The 17,213-nt window shown below is 43.6% G+C and overlaps 1 protein-coding gene across 2 annotated transcripts; it reads left to right on the top strand.

Moving 5' to 3' along the window:
• The first annotated feature begins 2,332 nt into the window (after positions 1–2,332).
• On the top strand, positions 2,333–16,174 carry mgarpa (mitochondria localized glutamic acid rich protein a). Of its 2 annotated transcripts, none has more exons than XM_031879614.1 (5): positions 2,333–2,548; positions 6,813–6,913; positions 7,126–7,231; positions 8,763–8,780; positions 14,967–16,174. In XM_031879614.1, exons 1-5 carry the CDS (start codon positions 2,473–2,475, stop codon positions 15,308–15,310), a joined length of 645 nt encoding a protein of 214 aa, XP_031735474.1. In that variant the 5' UTR covers positions 2,333–2,472; the 3' UTR covers positions 15,311–16,174. The 2 variants fall into 2 exon arrangements, with proteins under 2 accessions (XP_031735474.1, XP_031735475.1); XM_031879615.1 differs by lacking the exon at positions 14,967–16,174 and adding an exon at positions 10,821–11,309.
• The last annotated feature ends 1,039 nt before the right edge of the window (positions 16,175–17,213 follow it).

The following is a 17,213-nucleotide window of genomic DNA, read 5'->3' as shown; positions in this document are numbered from 1 at the left end:
GATGAAAAATAGTGCCAAACAAGACCGACTGTTGCTCATCCATACTGGGCTGCCTCGCTTTAATTTCTAATGTCACTTCTGAAGGCTTTTTGGAAGCGAAGCAGCAATCAGCAGCGGGGGGGGGGGCCTGTTCAGATTGTTCCTTGATACTGAAGGAGCAGTGATTCAAGGATCATTTGTTATCATTATGCAACACAGGGATGCAGTTGTATCCCATTTGTAACACAACAAACACATGACAAACATAACTAAGCAAACACAGCAGTGCATTCCTGCGCATGTTGGGGAATTTGCATCAGGAGGAATGTCAACAGCAACAAAAACAGATAATATGGCCGATATCTCCACATAATTCAAAATGAAGGAAACATCGTCCATCAACTTTCAACATGTTTGAGCACCAAGCATCATGATGTAAACACGAAGTCCACCAGGAGTCCTGCTCTCTGTCCTGCTGTCCACCCACCAAGTGCTGCTTGATCCAGGATGCCATGATGGAGTCACCGACCTCCCGTCACAGGGTTCTCCTGAAGTCTTATTTCATACCATCTTATTTTCTTTGCGCCGCGTTTGGTGTGAACGCACCTCAACATTAGCCACGCGACTTATAACTGGTGCTGTCACACAGCGAGCCTTTATCATCGAAACAAGAAGGCAGCCTATGAAGGCAAATCAGTGTCAAAATCCGCGAGCACAAATTAGATCCGTGTATGTAGAGGTCCCACGCGTGCAAATCAAACAGCCGTGTACGTGTATTACTTTGGCGAGCGCTTTTACATCACTCCGCGCAGAATATCTCTGCTCGTGGAAGCAAAATTTACACTATTTAATATTTAAATTTTTTGAAATTGCTAACACAGCCGTTCTCGGCTTACACAAGACAACAGGTATGGTAAGAGAGAGAGAGAGAGACAGAGACAGAGAGAGCACAATTGCCTACTATCTCCAAACTGTTCTCTTAGCAAATGACATGTGAATATTAGTGTGTGGAGTTATAAAAGGTCATACAGTAGCTAACATAGAGGACAACACTTAAGTAAAATGTGAAGAAACCACAGCAACATTATCTTGTGCATGAAAAACAGAGCCTGTAAAAGCAGAGTTGAGTACAGGAATGAGCAAGCATGAAAAAAAATGATAACAGTGTCATTTTGTGTGCGGCCTCGACCTTCTGTGCTTCTTGTGACATGACTCTTCCAGGTCAGAGGGGTGGAGCTGATGAGAGTCACCATGAGGTATGGAGGGTGATCGATGCCATGGAAAGAAACAGCAGCAGGGAGGACTGCTTTAAGTTGACACGCTTTGGTGGGAGATTTTTAAAAAGCAGTTGAGAAGTGCAGTTGTAGAGGTGGATATAGCACGAGTATAACTTTCTACACTTTGTTATGGTATTTCCCAGTATCATCTTATATATCTTAGACAGGTTTTGAGCATGTGGTGTGCGTGTGGTGTAGAGGATCAGTGGTAGTCGTGAGAGAAAGTTATTTGGACATGGTAACCCCCACATGCTGCTTTGAAGAGGATTGATGACGAATTCCATGAAATGTACACCTTCATACTGATCTATGTCAGATTGTCTTCTTGTCTTTATTTCTGGTGGTGCAACGGATCATAAAACTCATGGTTCGGATCGTATCACAGATCAGAGTCACGGATCAGATCAGAGATCAGATCCGCACAAAAGAAACAAGGGAGCAAATATAACTTTTAGATATGCCTGATCCTGTTTTTTTGCTGCCGATACTAAATGCCAATCATTATTGATCATAGATTGGCAGATACAGATCCCTCTGTTGTTTGATTGTTTTTTTTCTTTATGAAAACACACAATGGTCTTTTATTGACAAAAACAAATCTTGTCATTAGTAGTTTTAATGATGTATTATAAGCTGCTTAGAGCTAGTGTAAACAGCTCATAATTCATCTCTAATATCTATCGATGTTATTGTGAAAACATCTTCGAACGTCTATGTGTATTCAAGTTTCTCACCAGCACTACATTTTACGAGGTTACATGTGAACACATGTTAATAAAGTTATAATTTTCCTTTGGCCAATACTAATTTTCACTGAACAAAGCTTGAACGCATCATAATGTAACTGATCGGAACCTTTGTTCGTTAGCCATTAGCGGTGCTGCTAACGTTGCTAGTTCTCCTGTCAATTTAAACACGGATTGGTTGTTTACAATGTAACATCATTGAGGGTCCGTCGTCTTTTTAGCCACTTTCATATGTTGAACGTCCTCTTCCAGGGGTCCGAATGACTCCTCATACTCCTCACCTTCCTCTTTCTGTGGCATTAAGCACCCTTCATACAACAGCGCCGCACAACCACATTGCGCAACAGAAAGCAAGTGTGCCCTCCGCCTCCTCCTCGCACACGTTTTTTGACCAGACCAGCCATTCATTCATCCAGCACTTGCTGAAACGGCTACATTCATCCCCCCGCACCGTATCCCGGAGAGCAGCGATGTTTTCCTGCAGAGCGGCTTGGCAGAGGTGTGGGCCTCTGGCGCGGAGAGCAGCCTACAGGTTGCCCCGGGATGGTGAGTGTTCATCACTGGGACTATTGGCAAAACACAAAATCTGAATTTCTCGTATTATTAACCGTTGTCTTTAACGCAAGACTTGCGCTTTTAAATGTGACGTTTTCTCGCATCATCCGTCGCCTCCTGACTGAAGTGTGTGGAATAGTACACGTTGTCCTCGTGCGAATGTTTCTGCATAGCTGCATTCCCCCACCAAACTGGAGAATGGCAATGGCTGCCCATAGGATGTGAAGGTCAACTCGAGCTTTTTTTTTAATAGGTGGGGGGGGCTGAAGCTGGGCTGTAACACGTTTGTGGTGTACTTTCATTTTTCTTATTTAAAGTGTGCGTCTCAAGAAATACGGGTATACTGTGAGCCCCGGTTGGAGTATTTCCGAATGACAGTTACCTCCCTTCTATCCACAGAGTGTTAAACAGAGCAGCAGACTGCAGGTAAAACCCGCAGCGCCCTTCATGTCACTTCTCGGCTTGTGTCAGTTGGCCCTTTTTTATTAAATGACATGTGACGCGTTATACGGTACCGGTGTAAAACTGGCCTCACCGTGCACACGTGTCCGAATAAACGCGGGCACGCGCCCTCTCTCTCTCTCTCTCCTCTGGGAAGTTCATGCCGTTTGAAAAGCGACCGTGAGGCATGTATATATTCGTGTGTGACCTTCACGGGCTGCGGGTGGCGTGGAAACATGGTGGCCGCTGTCTGTCACGTGATGCGCTCGTGTGACTGCAGTCTAATGTAAAGAGTGCGGCTGACGTAAACTCTCTGACGTCAGTGTCAGCAGCTTCTCTCTCCATCGCTGATAATGACCTTACATAACCACAGGTGACACGTGGAAACATTGGAAACTACTTAAGGTAGAGTGAGTGAAGATGTCGGCCTAATGATAGAACACCAGCTGAAGGGGGTGTCCTTCAGTCAGAGGATCGGTAGTTCGATACCCGCTAGTTCATGTTGATGTGTCCTTAAGCAAGACACTTTACCACTTAACAAGAGGATGGTATCATGGTCTAATCCTCCTGACATCTTGACCTGCATCCCCCTCCACCAGCCCCCCAACTCCAACCTTGCTTAGACTTTAGCCGGTAAAAATAACAGGGTGTCCTGTCAGAGCCTTGGACTCCGGATTAGTTTCTGAGAACAGGAAGAGTTTAACCCCCTCAACACTGGACATGACAAGTCCCCGTACACTGGCTATGGATAAGTACTACACACAAACCCACTTCCATACAGCCAAACTATCTACTACAACTAGTTAATGACATTGATTCCTTTCATGTAATCTAGGGTTATTGATGACAGTGTCCGCCTCATAGAGTACATTAAATATTCTTTAATCGCTATTCGGAGCATTAATACAGCAGCGAACAACCGCTATCCATCTGTGTTTTTGCACTAAGGGTCTGTGGGGCACGGCCCCCACCAGAGGGCACTGTTGTACAAGAAGTTATAGGCTTTTCTCCATTTCAGATGCAATAATGGCAAAGCTTTGTCTACTTCATAAAATGTTTGCAATTTGTCATGTTCTGAATGAAATCTCTTCTCTAGAAACACATTGCTTTGTTGTGTGTGTAACTTGTGTGTCTTTGTGCCTGATGCTGCTTGGTCGGGCAGACCCGGCCCTACTGCACTGATCATGAGTGGGGCCTGATAGCCAGGGTCCCTAAAAGCATCCCATTGGTTGATTTTAAGGGGTGCAAGGGTGTACACGTGATATTGTACTTACATTAACGTTACAATAGTCGTGATGACTCGTGTGGATTATTTAACTATGGTACGATTTACCACTTTACACCGTGAGCAAAAATTGGAACGTTGCCTCTCAGCTTGACGGTGCCTACAGACAACCGTCAGACTGAATAAACGGGTCTGCTCTTGGCAGAATTCTAACTTGTATAAAGCTTTGTGGAAAGTGCGACATTGCCTTGCGTGGACATGACGAGTCTGCCGGCTCGGTGAACTCTGGCCTTTTCAAATGCATATTTAAATGCGTATTAAAAACCCTATTTTCGGGCACTTCAGCCATTATTCAAAAACAAACTTTTGGATTGCATGTACAATGTTTAAAAGGATGAGGTTGCTCAACAGATGACAAATGCACCTTTGGTTGCTGGCCATGAGCAGGCAGGCTGTTGGATGTTGACCTTTGGTGGTCATATGTGTTGGTATGGTAAGATATGTAGTCGGATCTTCATCGTGTGATTTTTAGACGGTGTTATTCGGCTGAAATTCGGTCGCCACTGCTGTTGGTGATACATTGGTCATGGCAGTGTCTCCACTCTCACTCACGTACAGCGTATGTTTGGATTGCATCATCACATTTTCTCGTGTGAATATTGTGTGGCCCCACCCAAAATGTTCAGACCAAAATTGCCACTTCTGCTATCTGTTCAAGGATCATTCATTGGCATTATGCAACACAGGGAAGCACAACGAAATTCAGCTGCAACACAACAAACACGTGACGAACAAAACTAAAACAGTAGTGCAGTCCTGGAGCGCAACTCTTGAATTAGCATCATAAGGAATGTAAACAGCAGATAATATGGCCGACATCTTCACATTAAACACTCAACATGAGGAAAAACATTATCAATCAACTCTGACTATGTTTGGAGTCAGTTGAAACAACTGCAAGGCACTCGTGTGTCCTGTTACCTGGATCTATTTTATGAAAGGAATTCATTTGGGTGCTGTTTAGGTGCAGAGTTCATTGATTTACACAGTTTTTATAATGAAATGTTAAAAACTGACTTTGTTTAAGTGATGTGATGTGAGGAGTATTGGTAAAAGTTGTGGACTCCAGTCAAATTTTTTTATAAATAGTATTGTTAAATATTAAAATGGATTGTGTGACAGGCTCAAACCGAACTGCGTACCCGAGGGTGTATGCATCACCTTGCAGGTATCAAACAAGCCCTGACGAGCCTATTTTTTGGTAAACTTGATCTACTCTGCTGAATCCAATCAGAGCGTGAGGCATCGTGAGCCTCTGGGTGCTTTCTCACCATATCTCCTTCTACACTGAGAGCTGAAGCTTCGGGCTTGTGCAGCACATTGTTGTTATCCAGACCTGTGGGATCTTTTGAAAAGCTGCCATGGGTCAAGTGTCATCAACAGTTAGGACACATGGAGGCAAAGCAGCCGATGTGAACAGTGAAGGCGAGGTTTATCATCCTCTGTGTTCTGTCTAGTGGTGCAAAGTATCATACAACTCACGGTACGGATCAGAGTCATGGATCCGGTAACCGATCGGATCAGCACAAAAGAAAATAGAACTTCTAGAGATCCCTGATCACGTTCTTTTGCCGCCGATACTATTTTTTCTTCATAAAAACACTCAATTCAAATAATAAGGAAGTTAATTAATTATTCTACTTTAATGGATTAAAACAAATGTTGTCAATAGTAGTCCTAATTATGTATTATAAGCTGTTAGAGGTATTATAAACAGGTCATAATTCATCTCTAATATCTATTTATATATGTTGTGAAACCGATTTATTCAAGTTTTCTCACCAGTTTAAACACTGATTGGTTGGTTACAATGTAACATTATCAGAGATCGGCAAACAGAAAGCATAAATGATGACCTGATCACATGTTTTACTGAATGTTGATGGATAACGATCTTCAGTAAATCTATATTTCACCCTGCGATGGTTCACGTTAAACTGTGTAATCCGTGGTTCACGTGCGTGCCGAACCTTGAGGGGGGGGATCAATACGGATCGACAGTGGTCCAGTACTAGTTCTGTCACTCTATTCCTTTCAGTGAATCACTTCCTGTTTGAACCTTCTCTAAAGCCCCCTTTTTGGACTGCAGGAACCTTCCCCCGGGACTAGTAGGAACCTTTCTACCTGCGACCTGCAGAGGCCCAAGTTGAAATAAAGTTCTGGGGACACTCGACATTTACCATCCCTTGTCCCCTGTCATGTTGCTTCTCATATGTCGGCGGACCAATTTGCCTAACCTGGGGCTGTTGGCCCAAACAGACGTTTGAATATTCGGTCTAGATAAACACATATTCATGCCCTCGCTAGCAGGGAGCCTCCGTTTGGATCCCACCGGTTACGTGGTTTGTTTGCACGACGTAACATAGCGCTTGCTGTTGCCTCTGCCAACATTACAGTCGTTGTTGAATTATTCCTTGTCGAGCTTCAACCAACATTTCCATTCAATGTTAATTAATGAAAGTGGCATTGATTGGCTCCTGTCATGCGGTTCATTCAGCGCTTAACATGTGACCTTTTAATCCTTTCCAGTTGTGCAACGGCGACCGATGTCATCCGTTCCTGGTGGGTCTGGAGAGAACATACTCTACACCCTGCTGTGTGGTGGAGCCTTTGTTGGCGCTGTGTCATACGTAAGTTGTATTGTTTTTCATCATTTGATCATCATGATACTACCACGATACTAACCTGCACTTAAAACCATTGGCATTGTATCCTCAACAAAAGGTTTAAGCACTCAAGTGCAACAAATGAGCCAATCTTGTAGAATGACACAATTTGCAAAGTACCTGTAGTTTTAAATCCTTTCATTTTACGAACTGGAACTCCTTTCCTCCTCCCACAGGCATACAGCACTGTGAGCACAGACGGCGCCAGGTTCGACGACCGCATTGCAGAACTCAATGCCAGACCCAAGGTCGAGTGGGTACCTAAGCCATGGCCCCCTAAGAGTAAGTATTCCTCACCTGCCACTCTTTTCCACCACTCTACCAGACTACACTAGTGTTGATTCAAGACCAGATCCCCTCCACTAGCTCGCTAACTGTAATGTGTCACACTAATAATGATTCTTGATAAAACGTTGCTCACGTATGCTTATCGTGCAAGTACAAGCCATATTAGGGTTTCACCTCCCGACAGCTGGTTTTATTTTCAAACTTTTTTCAGGTTGGCAAATTATATTGATTTAAAGCTCCAAAGCTTTAATTCCTTATCATCTTTTTAATTAGGCACATTGAGTTTGTGCCAGTTTATTCACATACTCAAACAATGACAACATGATGTTGTTTTATACTTTCATTTTGTTCTGTCATCAAGTCGCTCACAGAATTAGTGTTCAGGCCAGACGGAGAGTTTTCACTCTGCGTACTTTCTGGTATTGGAGAAGATGGGAGATTTTCAGATCCCTTTTGGATCTCCACATCCTCCTCCAGTGCATTGCCAGTGAGATGGTTTGATGTCAATCATCAAGTGGTTACTGGAACTAGTCCAGCCGGACGATTGTTTCAACGCCGTCGACTGAAAGTTGCACGCTTTAAGATCGAGGTTGCCTCGACACTGTAGACCGTAAAATATGGACATGGTCTCTGTGCCGTCACCCGTAGTTTTAAAAGTGGGCGGCTCTAATGGTTAGCGTTGTAGCACAGCAGAGTGCAGTAAGGAAACACAGCAGAGACTCATTTCCTCTCAATACAAACATCCTCTGGTCCAGTACACACGACTGTGTGTATTTAGTTTGAGTATCATATCAGTGTTTGTGATCCCTGATAGTCTGCTTTCTATTGGTTCTGGCTAGCAGAATCTTAACTGCCCGTGCCCACTTATCTCATCCATCCTAATGTGGAGGAGATAAGTTCACTTGATCCATTTGACAAGTATGAATGGATCAAATGTACCAAATGACAGTGTGCTCCCAAATCCCATCAGCAGCAGCACAATCACTGCACAGACACTAATGCGTAGAAGATAAATCCACTGTGTAAAAGACTTTGCTTATGCTAAGTCTATCCATCACATACGGTCAGAAAGGATCACCTCCAAGCATTGACAAATGTAGTTGGTTCCACAGAACTACAGTTTTAGGGGTTGTAGAACTGCATTTTTTACTTTTGAGGAGTCTTTTGTCCACCTTCAAACCAAATATTCCATTTTTACGAAGTTAAGTTAATGCATTCGTTGCTCCCCAAAGGACAAATCCTGTGTGATAAATAACAATAATGTTGGAAATTGAATATCCATTTCAAAAAGCATACCTAAGACAACAAATGGCATAACTAGCGTGTTTGTACAGAAACTAATTGATTGAAATGCATATCAAAAGTCATTGTTCTTAAGCTGTAACAGAATGTAAACTGACCGTCCGACTGTAACGGAAAGAGAAAAGTTAACGACCTTTGCTGAACCTCTGCGTGTCCTCACTGCTCAGCTACTGTCACTGTGGCTTGATTCTATGACATGAATGGTGTTTCTGTTTGCTTGCAGGCCGGGACGAAGAAGAGGGTAAGTCGCGTCGTCACAGACCTTCAGCATTCCATTCATTAACACTGCCTGAACACTTTCTGAATGCTCACTAAAATGCTGTGTTGAGTTCGGTTATGGGCTGGATTGGGCGTCTATGGGCTACTTTTACTATCCTGACTCCAACATTGGTTGCAATGAAAGTTCATGATGGCACTAATCACTGTGTATTTGTTTTAACACTCATGGTTCCAAGATCAGCCCGCCAACGGCGGGAAGGTAATTAGTCAAGTGACGTACACATTAAAATGGCCACACCTAAAACGGAGACGATTGTGACGGTAGTCATTCCATTGCCGTCAATGCCGACCGAGCTGCAGACTAAAGAGCTAAAGCTGATATTCATGGCTGACTTATTTGTCTTTCATCAGTGAAGTGACACACATTTGGTTAATATTTGGCTCTAGACGATCACACAAAATAGAAGTTTGTTGGTGAGCTATAGGTGAAACTGAGAATGAGGAGCACTTTTTGTTTTACTGTCCTGTCTACGGGGACATGAGGGATGTACTCTTTAGTAAAATGACTTCCATTCATGTAGATTTCTTTTGGCTGGATGTCTATGGAAACCTTGAGCTTGCACTTCAGGAAAGCAGCCTTTTCTTGTAGCAGATGTTATTCGCCAGGTCTGGGATAGAAGGCAGAATAGTTTAAGACCGAGCGGTGAAGTAAGCTGTTATTTTGTAATTGAATGAAACTTAATGGAATGTGTCCACTGCAGCTGTAATTTGAGGGTTGGGCACGTTCATGACATGAAAATAAAGATATCAGTCAATATAGGTTAAATAATGGATTCTACCGATGAACTCAATTTGCACAATATAAGAAAAGGATAGAACAAAGAGGTTAGCAGAACAGGTTTTTAAAATGGGGAGGGGTTTGAACTGAGGAACATAAATACATTTACAGCAATCATTTAGTGTCAGAGTATCCTGAGGAGCTAAGCTTTGTCGGTGCCCATATTTGCAACTCATTTTTAACATAATCCTATTCTGCATAGAGCTTGGCTATACTCGGCCAATCCAATTTTGACAAATCCGTCCTCCCATGTGACCCCAGTCTCAACTCTCCTGAATTTTTATCCTACTGGCCAAAAGGCTTAGGCCCAATCTCCAGTCTCACAGGCTTTAAGGTCCTCCAGGGTTTAGTTCTGTTCCACTGTCAAATCATCCAGTGTTTTAGGACTCTTTCAGACATTAGGAACACTTTCCGTCACTCCACATTTCTGTCGACTTTGCTCAAGGGAATTACCCACAATTCATAGCAATATGACGTTAAACACGGGGTTACCAGTGTTAAACAAAGAGGACGCCACATGGGTGTTCAGCCTGTCATATTGCATTTACTCAGAAACATTAAGGATTGAAGATTTTGTCATTAAAGCTGTTTTTACAAAAATGAGTGAATAGATTATTTGAAATGACCTCATCTTGTGAGGAAAGTGCCTGGAAGACGTTCAAATCAGGGAGTAAGAAATGTAAAATGAATACCCACATCATATTGTCATGGTAACTTGAAATGTTGCAGCAAAGTTGTTCCATTCATATTCACACCATTTCATCTACCAGGAGATGTCAGTTAAGTCCCTGAGGGTTTTGGGTTTCGGGCCTTAGGGGGGGACCTTGGGATTGGGCATTAGTCTCCATCTGTCTCTTCCTTTGGTACCACTCGATCCCTCGTTTCTCTCTCTTCCTTGTCTCCCTCATACTTCTCTGTGTTTCCAAGAGGCTTTAGATAAAAACAATCGATATCTCTGCTCCAAGTGAGACAAACTGCTGAGATTTGTCATAGTTTGCTGATGACTAAAGCTTGTTCTCACTAGAGCGCTCGCCATCAACCTCACCAGTGCATCTTGGTAGCAGCTCATACCCATTTATTTATTGTCTTTTGCTACCTACACACCGCTTCTGTGGTTGATTTGTAGTTTGACGATGACCTTGTGTAAATTGAACTGGGCTCTTTTGAGAGAGCAAGAGTCCTTCCTCCCATTTCTCTAATGCTTTGTGTCTTTGCTCTTTTCAGTGTAATGGTAAAGCTAAGGTCCTCTGTGGCCGCATGGAGATCCGTCCTAGAACTGGATTCTTTGGATCTGAAAAGGGAAACAAAAATCCCTCTCTCCTCCCTCCCTCCCCCTCCTGTACTGATAAGAAAGAGAGTGCTCCACTCAGCCTAAAACCTCGGGACAAGTCTGTGAAGGATATTGATTCCGTGCACCGTCCATTATTTTTTTGTTTACCCCTCTTGCTGATAAATGTTAATGTGCAACACTGTGAAGAGGATAAATGGACTCGACAGAAGAGTCTGAAACATTCGAATGGATTTTTCTTTAGTCAATGGACTTCATCACTGCTCAACACCACTGTGGGTTTTAAGGAGAGGATTTGTTTATGCGGGACATTTGATGAACATGTGCTGTAGATGTATCTGTGGTGAGCGATTATTCATCCACTGTATTTGCAGCCGCAAAGGGCCACTTCAAAAATCATTCAAATAAATCGTTATGCATTGAGACTTGGGGAAACCTTTTTATAGCAGTCGTGTTTTCAGTATGAACGTAGCATTACAAAACATTCGAGTGGATTAAATGGTTGCAAGTCGCTTCCTTTGATCATGATCCCGGATTGAGCTTTTCTAGCTACGGGGTTCATCTTTCCATAGTTTTCTAAAAGGAGGAAGAATACTAGAAGTGTAGACTCAGTATAGAGGTGTGTCTGGATGTCCACCACTGTAAAGTCTAAATTGAATTAATACAAACCGCCATTGTCTTACCTTGCGTGCAAATGTGGATCGGAACAATTCTGAATTCCAAGCGTAAAGAAAACTCCAAACTGAAGCAGCTGTCGATGACTTGCAGCACCTCACGGCCGGTTAACAGCAGTCGACGATCCTATAAAACACTGCAACCATACAGCCATAAATGTCCCCAAAATATATTATATATATTCTAAAAAATAAATGTTAATGCATGATCCCCTCCAGGCTTGCACCAGGTAGAGAAAATACAGTTGTTATTGTATTTTTCTAAACATTAACACTGAAATGATGCTCACTGATGGCCATAACATTGACCTATAGTTGGTATTGTTACATTTAGCAGGAGATGCCTGCACTTTTAAAAGAGACAGTGGGGATAAATGCAGAACTAGCAGCTCCTCCATGTTGTATGCTCATGTCTTGAGCATTTTACCAGTGGCAGGCCGTGCAATTTATACCTGGGCCTTCACTGCTGTCCTGCAGCGTGAAATACCACCGTATAACCACATTACGGCACCACAGCTATTATTCATTTTTAATGCTGTAACTATGTACGTCTTCGCATTAAACTGTTCGGTAGGAGTCGTTTGAATAATGTCAGGGCATTTAGAAAATGCAAAAGCCTAAATTCAGGAAAATATAATGTTCTCAGCTGGTCTGGCTGTGGGATCCACTGTCATTCCTTAATGACAAGCAGCGACCCAACAAGATTATCATAGGATTTTACTTTCACAAATTGAATGTTGAACGTACTGCTCTGCAACAGAGCTAACACAGCTACACACGGACACTGAGCGGCTTGTAATGCTGATGTCATTATAGACCGGAGCACAGGCTCTGATAGTCAAACAATACGCCCAACATGTCAAACTAAAGATCTGATTGGTTGAACACTATGACAATCAACAATATCGTCCCCATTTACTTTAATCTGCACTGGCTGCAGGTGAGAGTGTGCAGGCCTCTGCCTCTGTTCTTACCTAGAGACACAGAGGTGCGATCTGATTGGATAAAAGCTCTACTTAAAACAAGCTGCACTGGAAGCAGAGCAACTGAGGAAGACAGTAGCTGTGCAATGAGAAAATAAGATAATGGGAAAAATATTTTTGTAAATTATAATAAATGTAGTGTATTTAAGAAAAAATATTAAATTATAAAATAGATATAGCTTTGTGATTCTGTTTAGCCAGCAGAGAAGGCCTTGCAGGCCCTGACGGCCCGCCACTGCATTTTACCCATATCATGAAATTCTAACGGACCAGCTGGCTATTGTCGATCCCAATAGTCACCGCTCAAGTGTTGATCGAGTCAAAGTGGACTCCTGGGCCAGTCTCCCACAACTGTGTGTTTCTGCTGATGGTCAATGTGGATGAAATGGTGGAGGATCTCTCTGTTTAAAGATTAAAGAAGCTCAACCTACTTGGGCTCGCTGTCGGAGCTCCAGATAGCACGTAGTTTGTTAATTGGATGGTAAGAACCAAGATTCAACTTGACCCCCTTCTACCCTGCACCTTGACCCGCACTCCTCTCCTTCCCCCTGCCCCCCCCTCCTGTCTATGTCATGCCCCTCCCTGTCTTTGAGTTTGCATGCGGTTTAGTGTCGTGAATGTGCCGCCTCTTTGTTTTTTCCCAGGAGAAGTATTCACTGAGGCAGTGGTGTGTTTTAGAAGTGGCTTGTCTACAACAAGTGCTTCTGGATCAGCCTGCTAGGTTTCCATCCAACGGCCTGTCCGTCTCATGTTTTACACAGCTGATATACACTTCGTCTAACGAGGTTACACTTGTCTTTGCAATGCACCTCTTGTGATCGGACGCACCACAACGGAGCTCAGCTGTGTCCCCACATGTGTGTTGACAGTTAACGCAACCTCAATGATGGCCATCGGATATATTTTGCGATCAAAAGAGCAGCTATAAAATCGGTAGATTTCATTTCCTATAAATTCTTCACAATAAAAGTCCCCCGTACTTTTTTTTTTTTTTTTTTTTCTTTTTTCTTTGCTGCCTTCTCTTCCTCCCTGTAGTAGTAGTAGTAGTTGAGGTATTGAGGAAAATGAGCTTTGTCAGCAGCCATTCTCATCTTTTTTCCCTGTTGTATAAAAGCTTTTATTTTAAATCATTTTCATCATCAGTAACTTAACAGGACTCAGAGAGCAGGCTGTGCTCCAGCCTGGTTGTCCTCTCTTCCCATTGCTGTCCACAGGAGATGATGATGATGGAGACCTACATTTAATAAACTGTCTGTGTTGTGTCCACATGCTGTCCACACCTCACTGAGACCACTGAGGTGTGGACAGCATGTGGATACAACACAGGCCACCTTGGCATATGGCCCCGGCTGGTCCGATCCTGATCTCCGAGCGCACAGACCTGACAGTCAAAGCGTCCCGGCATGACCGGATGACAACAGTTTGCACTGAAAAGACCCGTGTAACCCCCCCCCCGCCCATAAACCTTGAATGCAGCAGCTAAGAGCTGTGCGAGTTCAGGAGAGGGGCACATCTGCTGTTGTGTGTACATGAAAGAACAACGCTCACTATCTGAAAGCACCCGACATTTGAACAACCCGTTATCTTTGACAAAGATATTCAGCACACGTCTTTTTGTCATCTACATTGTAGAGCTGTCACTACAAAAGAAAAACATCAAGTTTGAATGAATGAGAAACGAATGCGCAACTGTTCAAAAACATTCCTAAGAAAGTCACGTACCCTCGCTCTGCGTCGTTGAACCGTTTGTCCGTCCGGTCCGTTCTCATGAACACGATATCTCAGGAACACGATCTCAGGAACACGATATCTCCTGAACACGTTATCCCAGAAACATATTTTTTGTGTGTGAAAATGTCTTTAAATTTGGCACAAACATCCAACAAGGTTCATCTTGATAAGAATTTGGTGATCAAAGGTCACCGTGACATCACAAAACACGTTTTTGGCCGTAACTCAATAACTCATGTGCTAGCTATGCTAATTACGACACTTTCACATTTAAAAGTATAAAAATAATGAAGAGATGATACTTTGGACGGACATGGATGAACTGCAACAGGAGGTGTTTTTCCACAGTAAGATTGTTACCGGTCAGATGGTGTTCTTTGTATCCCACTGTTGTAAGGGTGGTTTGGATTTTGAATAAAGAGTGACAGCTCTACTACATTTGAGTGCGCCCTCTCCGTTGTGTAGTTCAACACACCTTGGATGGAAACCCAGCTGCTGATAATATAATAATAATGCCGCTTTTTAAAATGCTGATTTAGCTTCTAACATGCAGCGTCTGTGTCTGTAGAAAGCACAGAGCAGCTGCACCGCTGATTTGATATTGTTGAGGGAGGGTGGCTGCTTACTGTAGTAGATAGAAGAGCGTGGTAGTGGTGCTCTGGCTAATGTGCTCCTTCTGCTTCTTGTGTTCCAGCTGGAGAGGAGGAGGAGGAGGGGGAAGTGGCAGCTGAGGAGGCCGGCGGAGAGGCTGAGGTCTGCGAAGAGGAGGCGGCCGCTGATGGCGAGGCAAAGACCGTAGCCGAGGCGGTTTCCGAGGCCGTCGCCGAGGCGGCGGAGGAGGTCGCCGAGGTGGCGGAGGAGGTCGCCGAGGCGGCGCAGGAAGTGGAGACGGTTGCGGAAGAAGTGGCTCACATAGCCGAAGCGGTCCAGGCTGCCGCAGAGCCAGACGCCATCCCCGCCGAGGAGCCCGACAGCAACGGTACGACTTCTTCACCTGAGGTGGTGGTGGAGGAGGAGGCAGCTGCCTCTGAGGCCTGAAGATCCACACAGTCATTATAGGGAAACATACACACACACACACACACACACACACGCACTACCAGACATAACCTCGACTATCTCTAAACCACTTTCAATTAAGAGCCACTGAGAACAGTAACACTGGTAGCTCACTGTCTAGAACCCCTAGAGGGTAGTTGCTTCTCCTTGGGTGCCTGGGTTCACCTCTTGTTCATCATCCTCTATTAATTTCCTAAAGCTGTATATTATTTTCTCTCATATTTATTGGAGTGGGTATCGGGCGCAGCATTGTGCAATTGAAGCGTTTCTTCTCGTAAGATTTCTGTTGGTGTGCAGCGTAGATCACCGTGTGCGATGTCTATATTTGTTCAGATTATAACGGAGCCCTCTACTCAGCAGGCTCCTCTTGGTGTACAGCTGCACACCACAGGGAAACATTTCCAAAGTGGCAAAGAGGTCTTTGTGACTCTTATGCAGTTATGGGTGAAATAAATGTGATCACTGTGAACACAGAATCGGCAGGAACAGCCCTCAAATACTGTTATATTATTGGTATATTTTTGTTACGAAGGGCCTAATGCTATTTCACGAGATTTGACCAAACACTGTATTTCATTGAAAATCTCTGCATTGTTGTACTTCCTCGCCACGTGTCAAAGAGCAGTTGTGTATACCAGACAGCAAAAGGAGATGGCTCTGTACAAAGTGTAACTGCTGCAGTGTGCTCTTTTTATCTTCAGTGTAATGTGAAACTAGTCACCGAGTGATTTAACCCATATGTGATCATTATTTTATTTGACTTATAACTGGCTAATGAGCACTGTGAACATTTTAGGGTAACTCATCAAGCCACACACAATAAAACCTTTATCAAAGCGGAAAGGTTTACTGCCGTCTTTAATTTGTCTGAATTGGTCTTTTAATCCTAATTTGTATTTGAGCTTTTAAGGATCTTTTCTAGCTATCCATTCCACTTTAAAGTCTCTCATATTGAATGTTGGTCTACATGGAACTTGCAGACGTAAGCTCGCTCTTTTCATTTATTAAGTGAGCATTTCAGCTTGACTGAAATGCACACTTAATAAATGCATTTTCATATACATTGCATTTTCTTCTCACTGCTTTCTGCACCCAACTCTACTTTGAGAGATGCACTGTGACCTGTATTTGTCAAGACACACAACCCTTACCTTCTGCATGGTTCGATATGTGCACGATGACCTAAAGTATGTTCCATTTGTATTGTTCAAAATTCCCAGTCTCTTCACAGATACTGTGTATCAGCACCGCTGCATGTTTTGTGGAAAAGGGAAAGAAATTGCATACGTACGTGCGTGTTGATATTTATCATATACTCTTATTCTGATATGGAAGATCTTCATTGGTTTATGGCACTACATCGACACCCTTAGCGACTAAAACTGCTTTCCTGTTGCACCTTCTTCTCCTGCAACTGCTGTTGACGTTGCACCTGCACGTTGTCGCAATCCACCAGATAGATTTGCTGTCACTGGATTTGGTTAAACACCACAAGTTGAGTTACCTTAATGTGGGAAAAAATATATAACTTCAGCATCAGTGATGTTTGGATGGCTGGATTTTGTGTTTCAGTGCCGCTGGCAGCTGCCTCTGCTCTAGATGTACCAAAGATCACTGAAGTAAAGGAAGAGGTGGCATCAGCTGTTGAAGACATCGATGAGTCCGTGGCACCAGTTGAGGAGGCTACTAAACCAGCAGAAGAGGCCCTTGCCACAGTAGAACCTGCACCCACAGAAGAGGTCCCTGCACCAGTAGAGGCTGCACCTGCTGAAGAAGCCCCTGCACCAGTAGAGGTTGCACCAGCAGAAGAGGCCCCTGCACCAGTAGAGGTTGACCCAGTTGTCGAAGAGGCCCCAGCCACAGTAGAGGTTGCACCAGCAGA

Source organism: Anarrhichthys ocellatus, unplaced genomic scaffold, assembly GCF_004355925.1.
Source record: "Anarrhichthys ocellatus isolate YVR2014 unplaced genomic scaffold, GSC_Weel_1.0 scaffold325, whole genome shotgun sequence".
NCBI lineage: Eukaryota > Metazoa > Chordata > Actinopteri > Perciformes > Anarhichadidae > Anarrhichthys > Anarrhichthys ocellatus.
Note: the sequence above shows the minus strand (reverse complement) of the source record. Positions and strands in the feature narration are given on the sequence as shown.

What these genes read in the sequence shown, in the direction of transcription:
- mgarpa (XM_031879614.1), top strand. Translation starts at nt 2,473, where the DNA reads ATGTTTTCCTGCAGAGCGGCTTGGCAGAGGTGTGGGCCTCTGGCGCGG. An exon ending in CTACAGGTTGCCCCGGGATG is followed by an intron (nt 2,549 to 6,812) that starts GTGAGTGTTCAT and finishes AATCCTTTCCAG; the next exon opens with TTGTGCAACGGCGACCGATG. An exon ending in TTGTTGGCGCTGTGTCATAC is followed by an intron (nt 6,914 to 7,125) that starts GTAAGTTGTATT and finishes CTCCTCCCACAG; the next exon opens with GCATACAGCACTGTGAGCAC.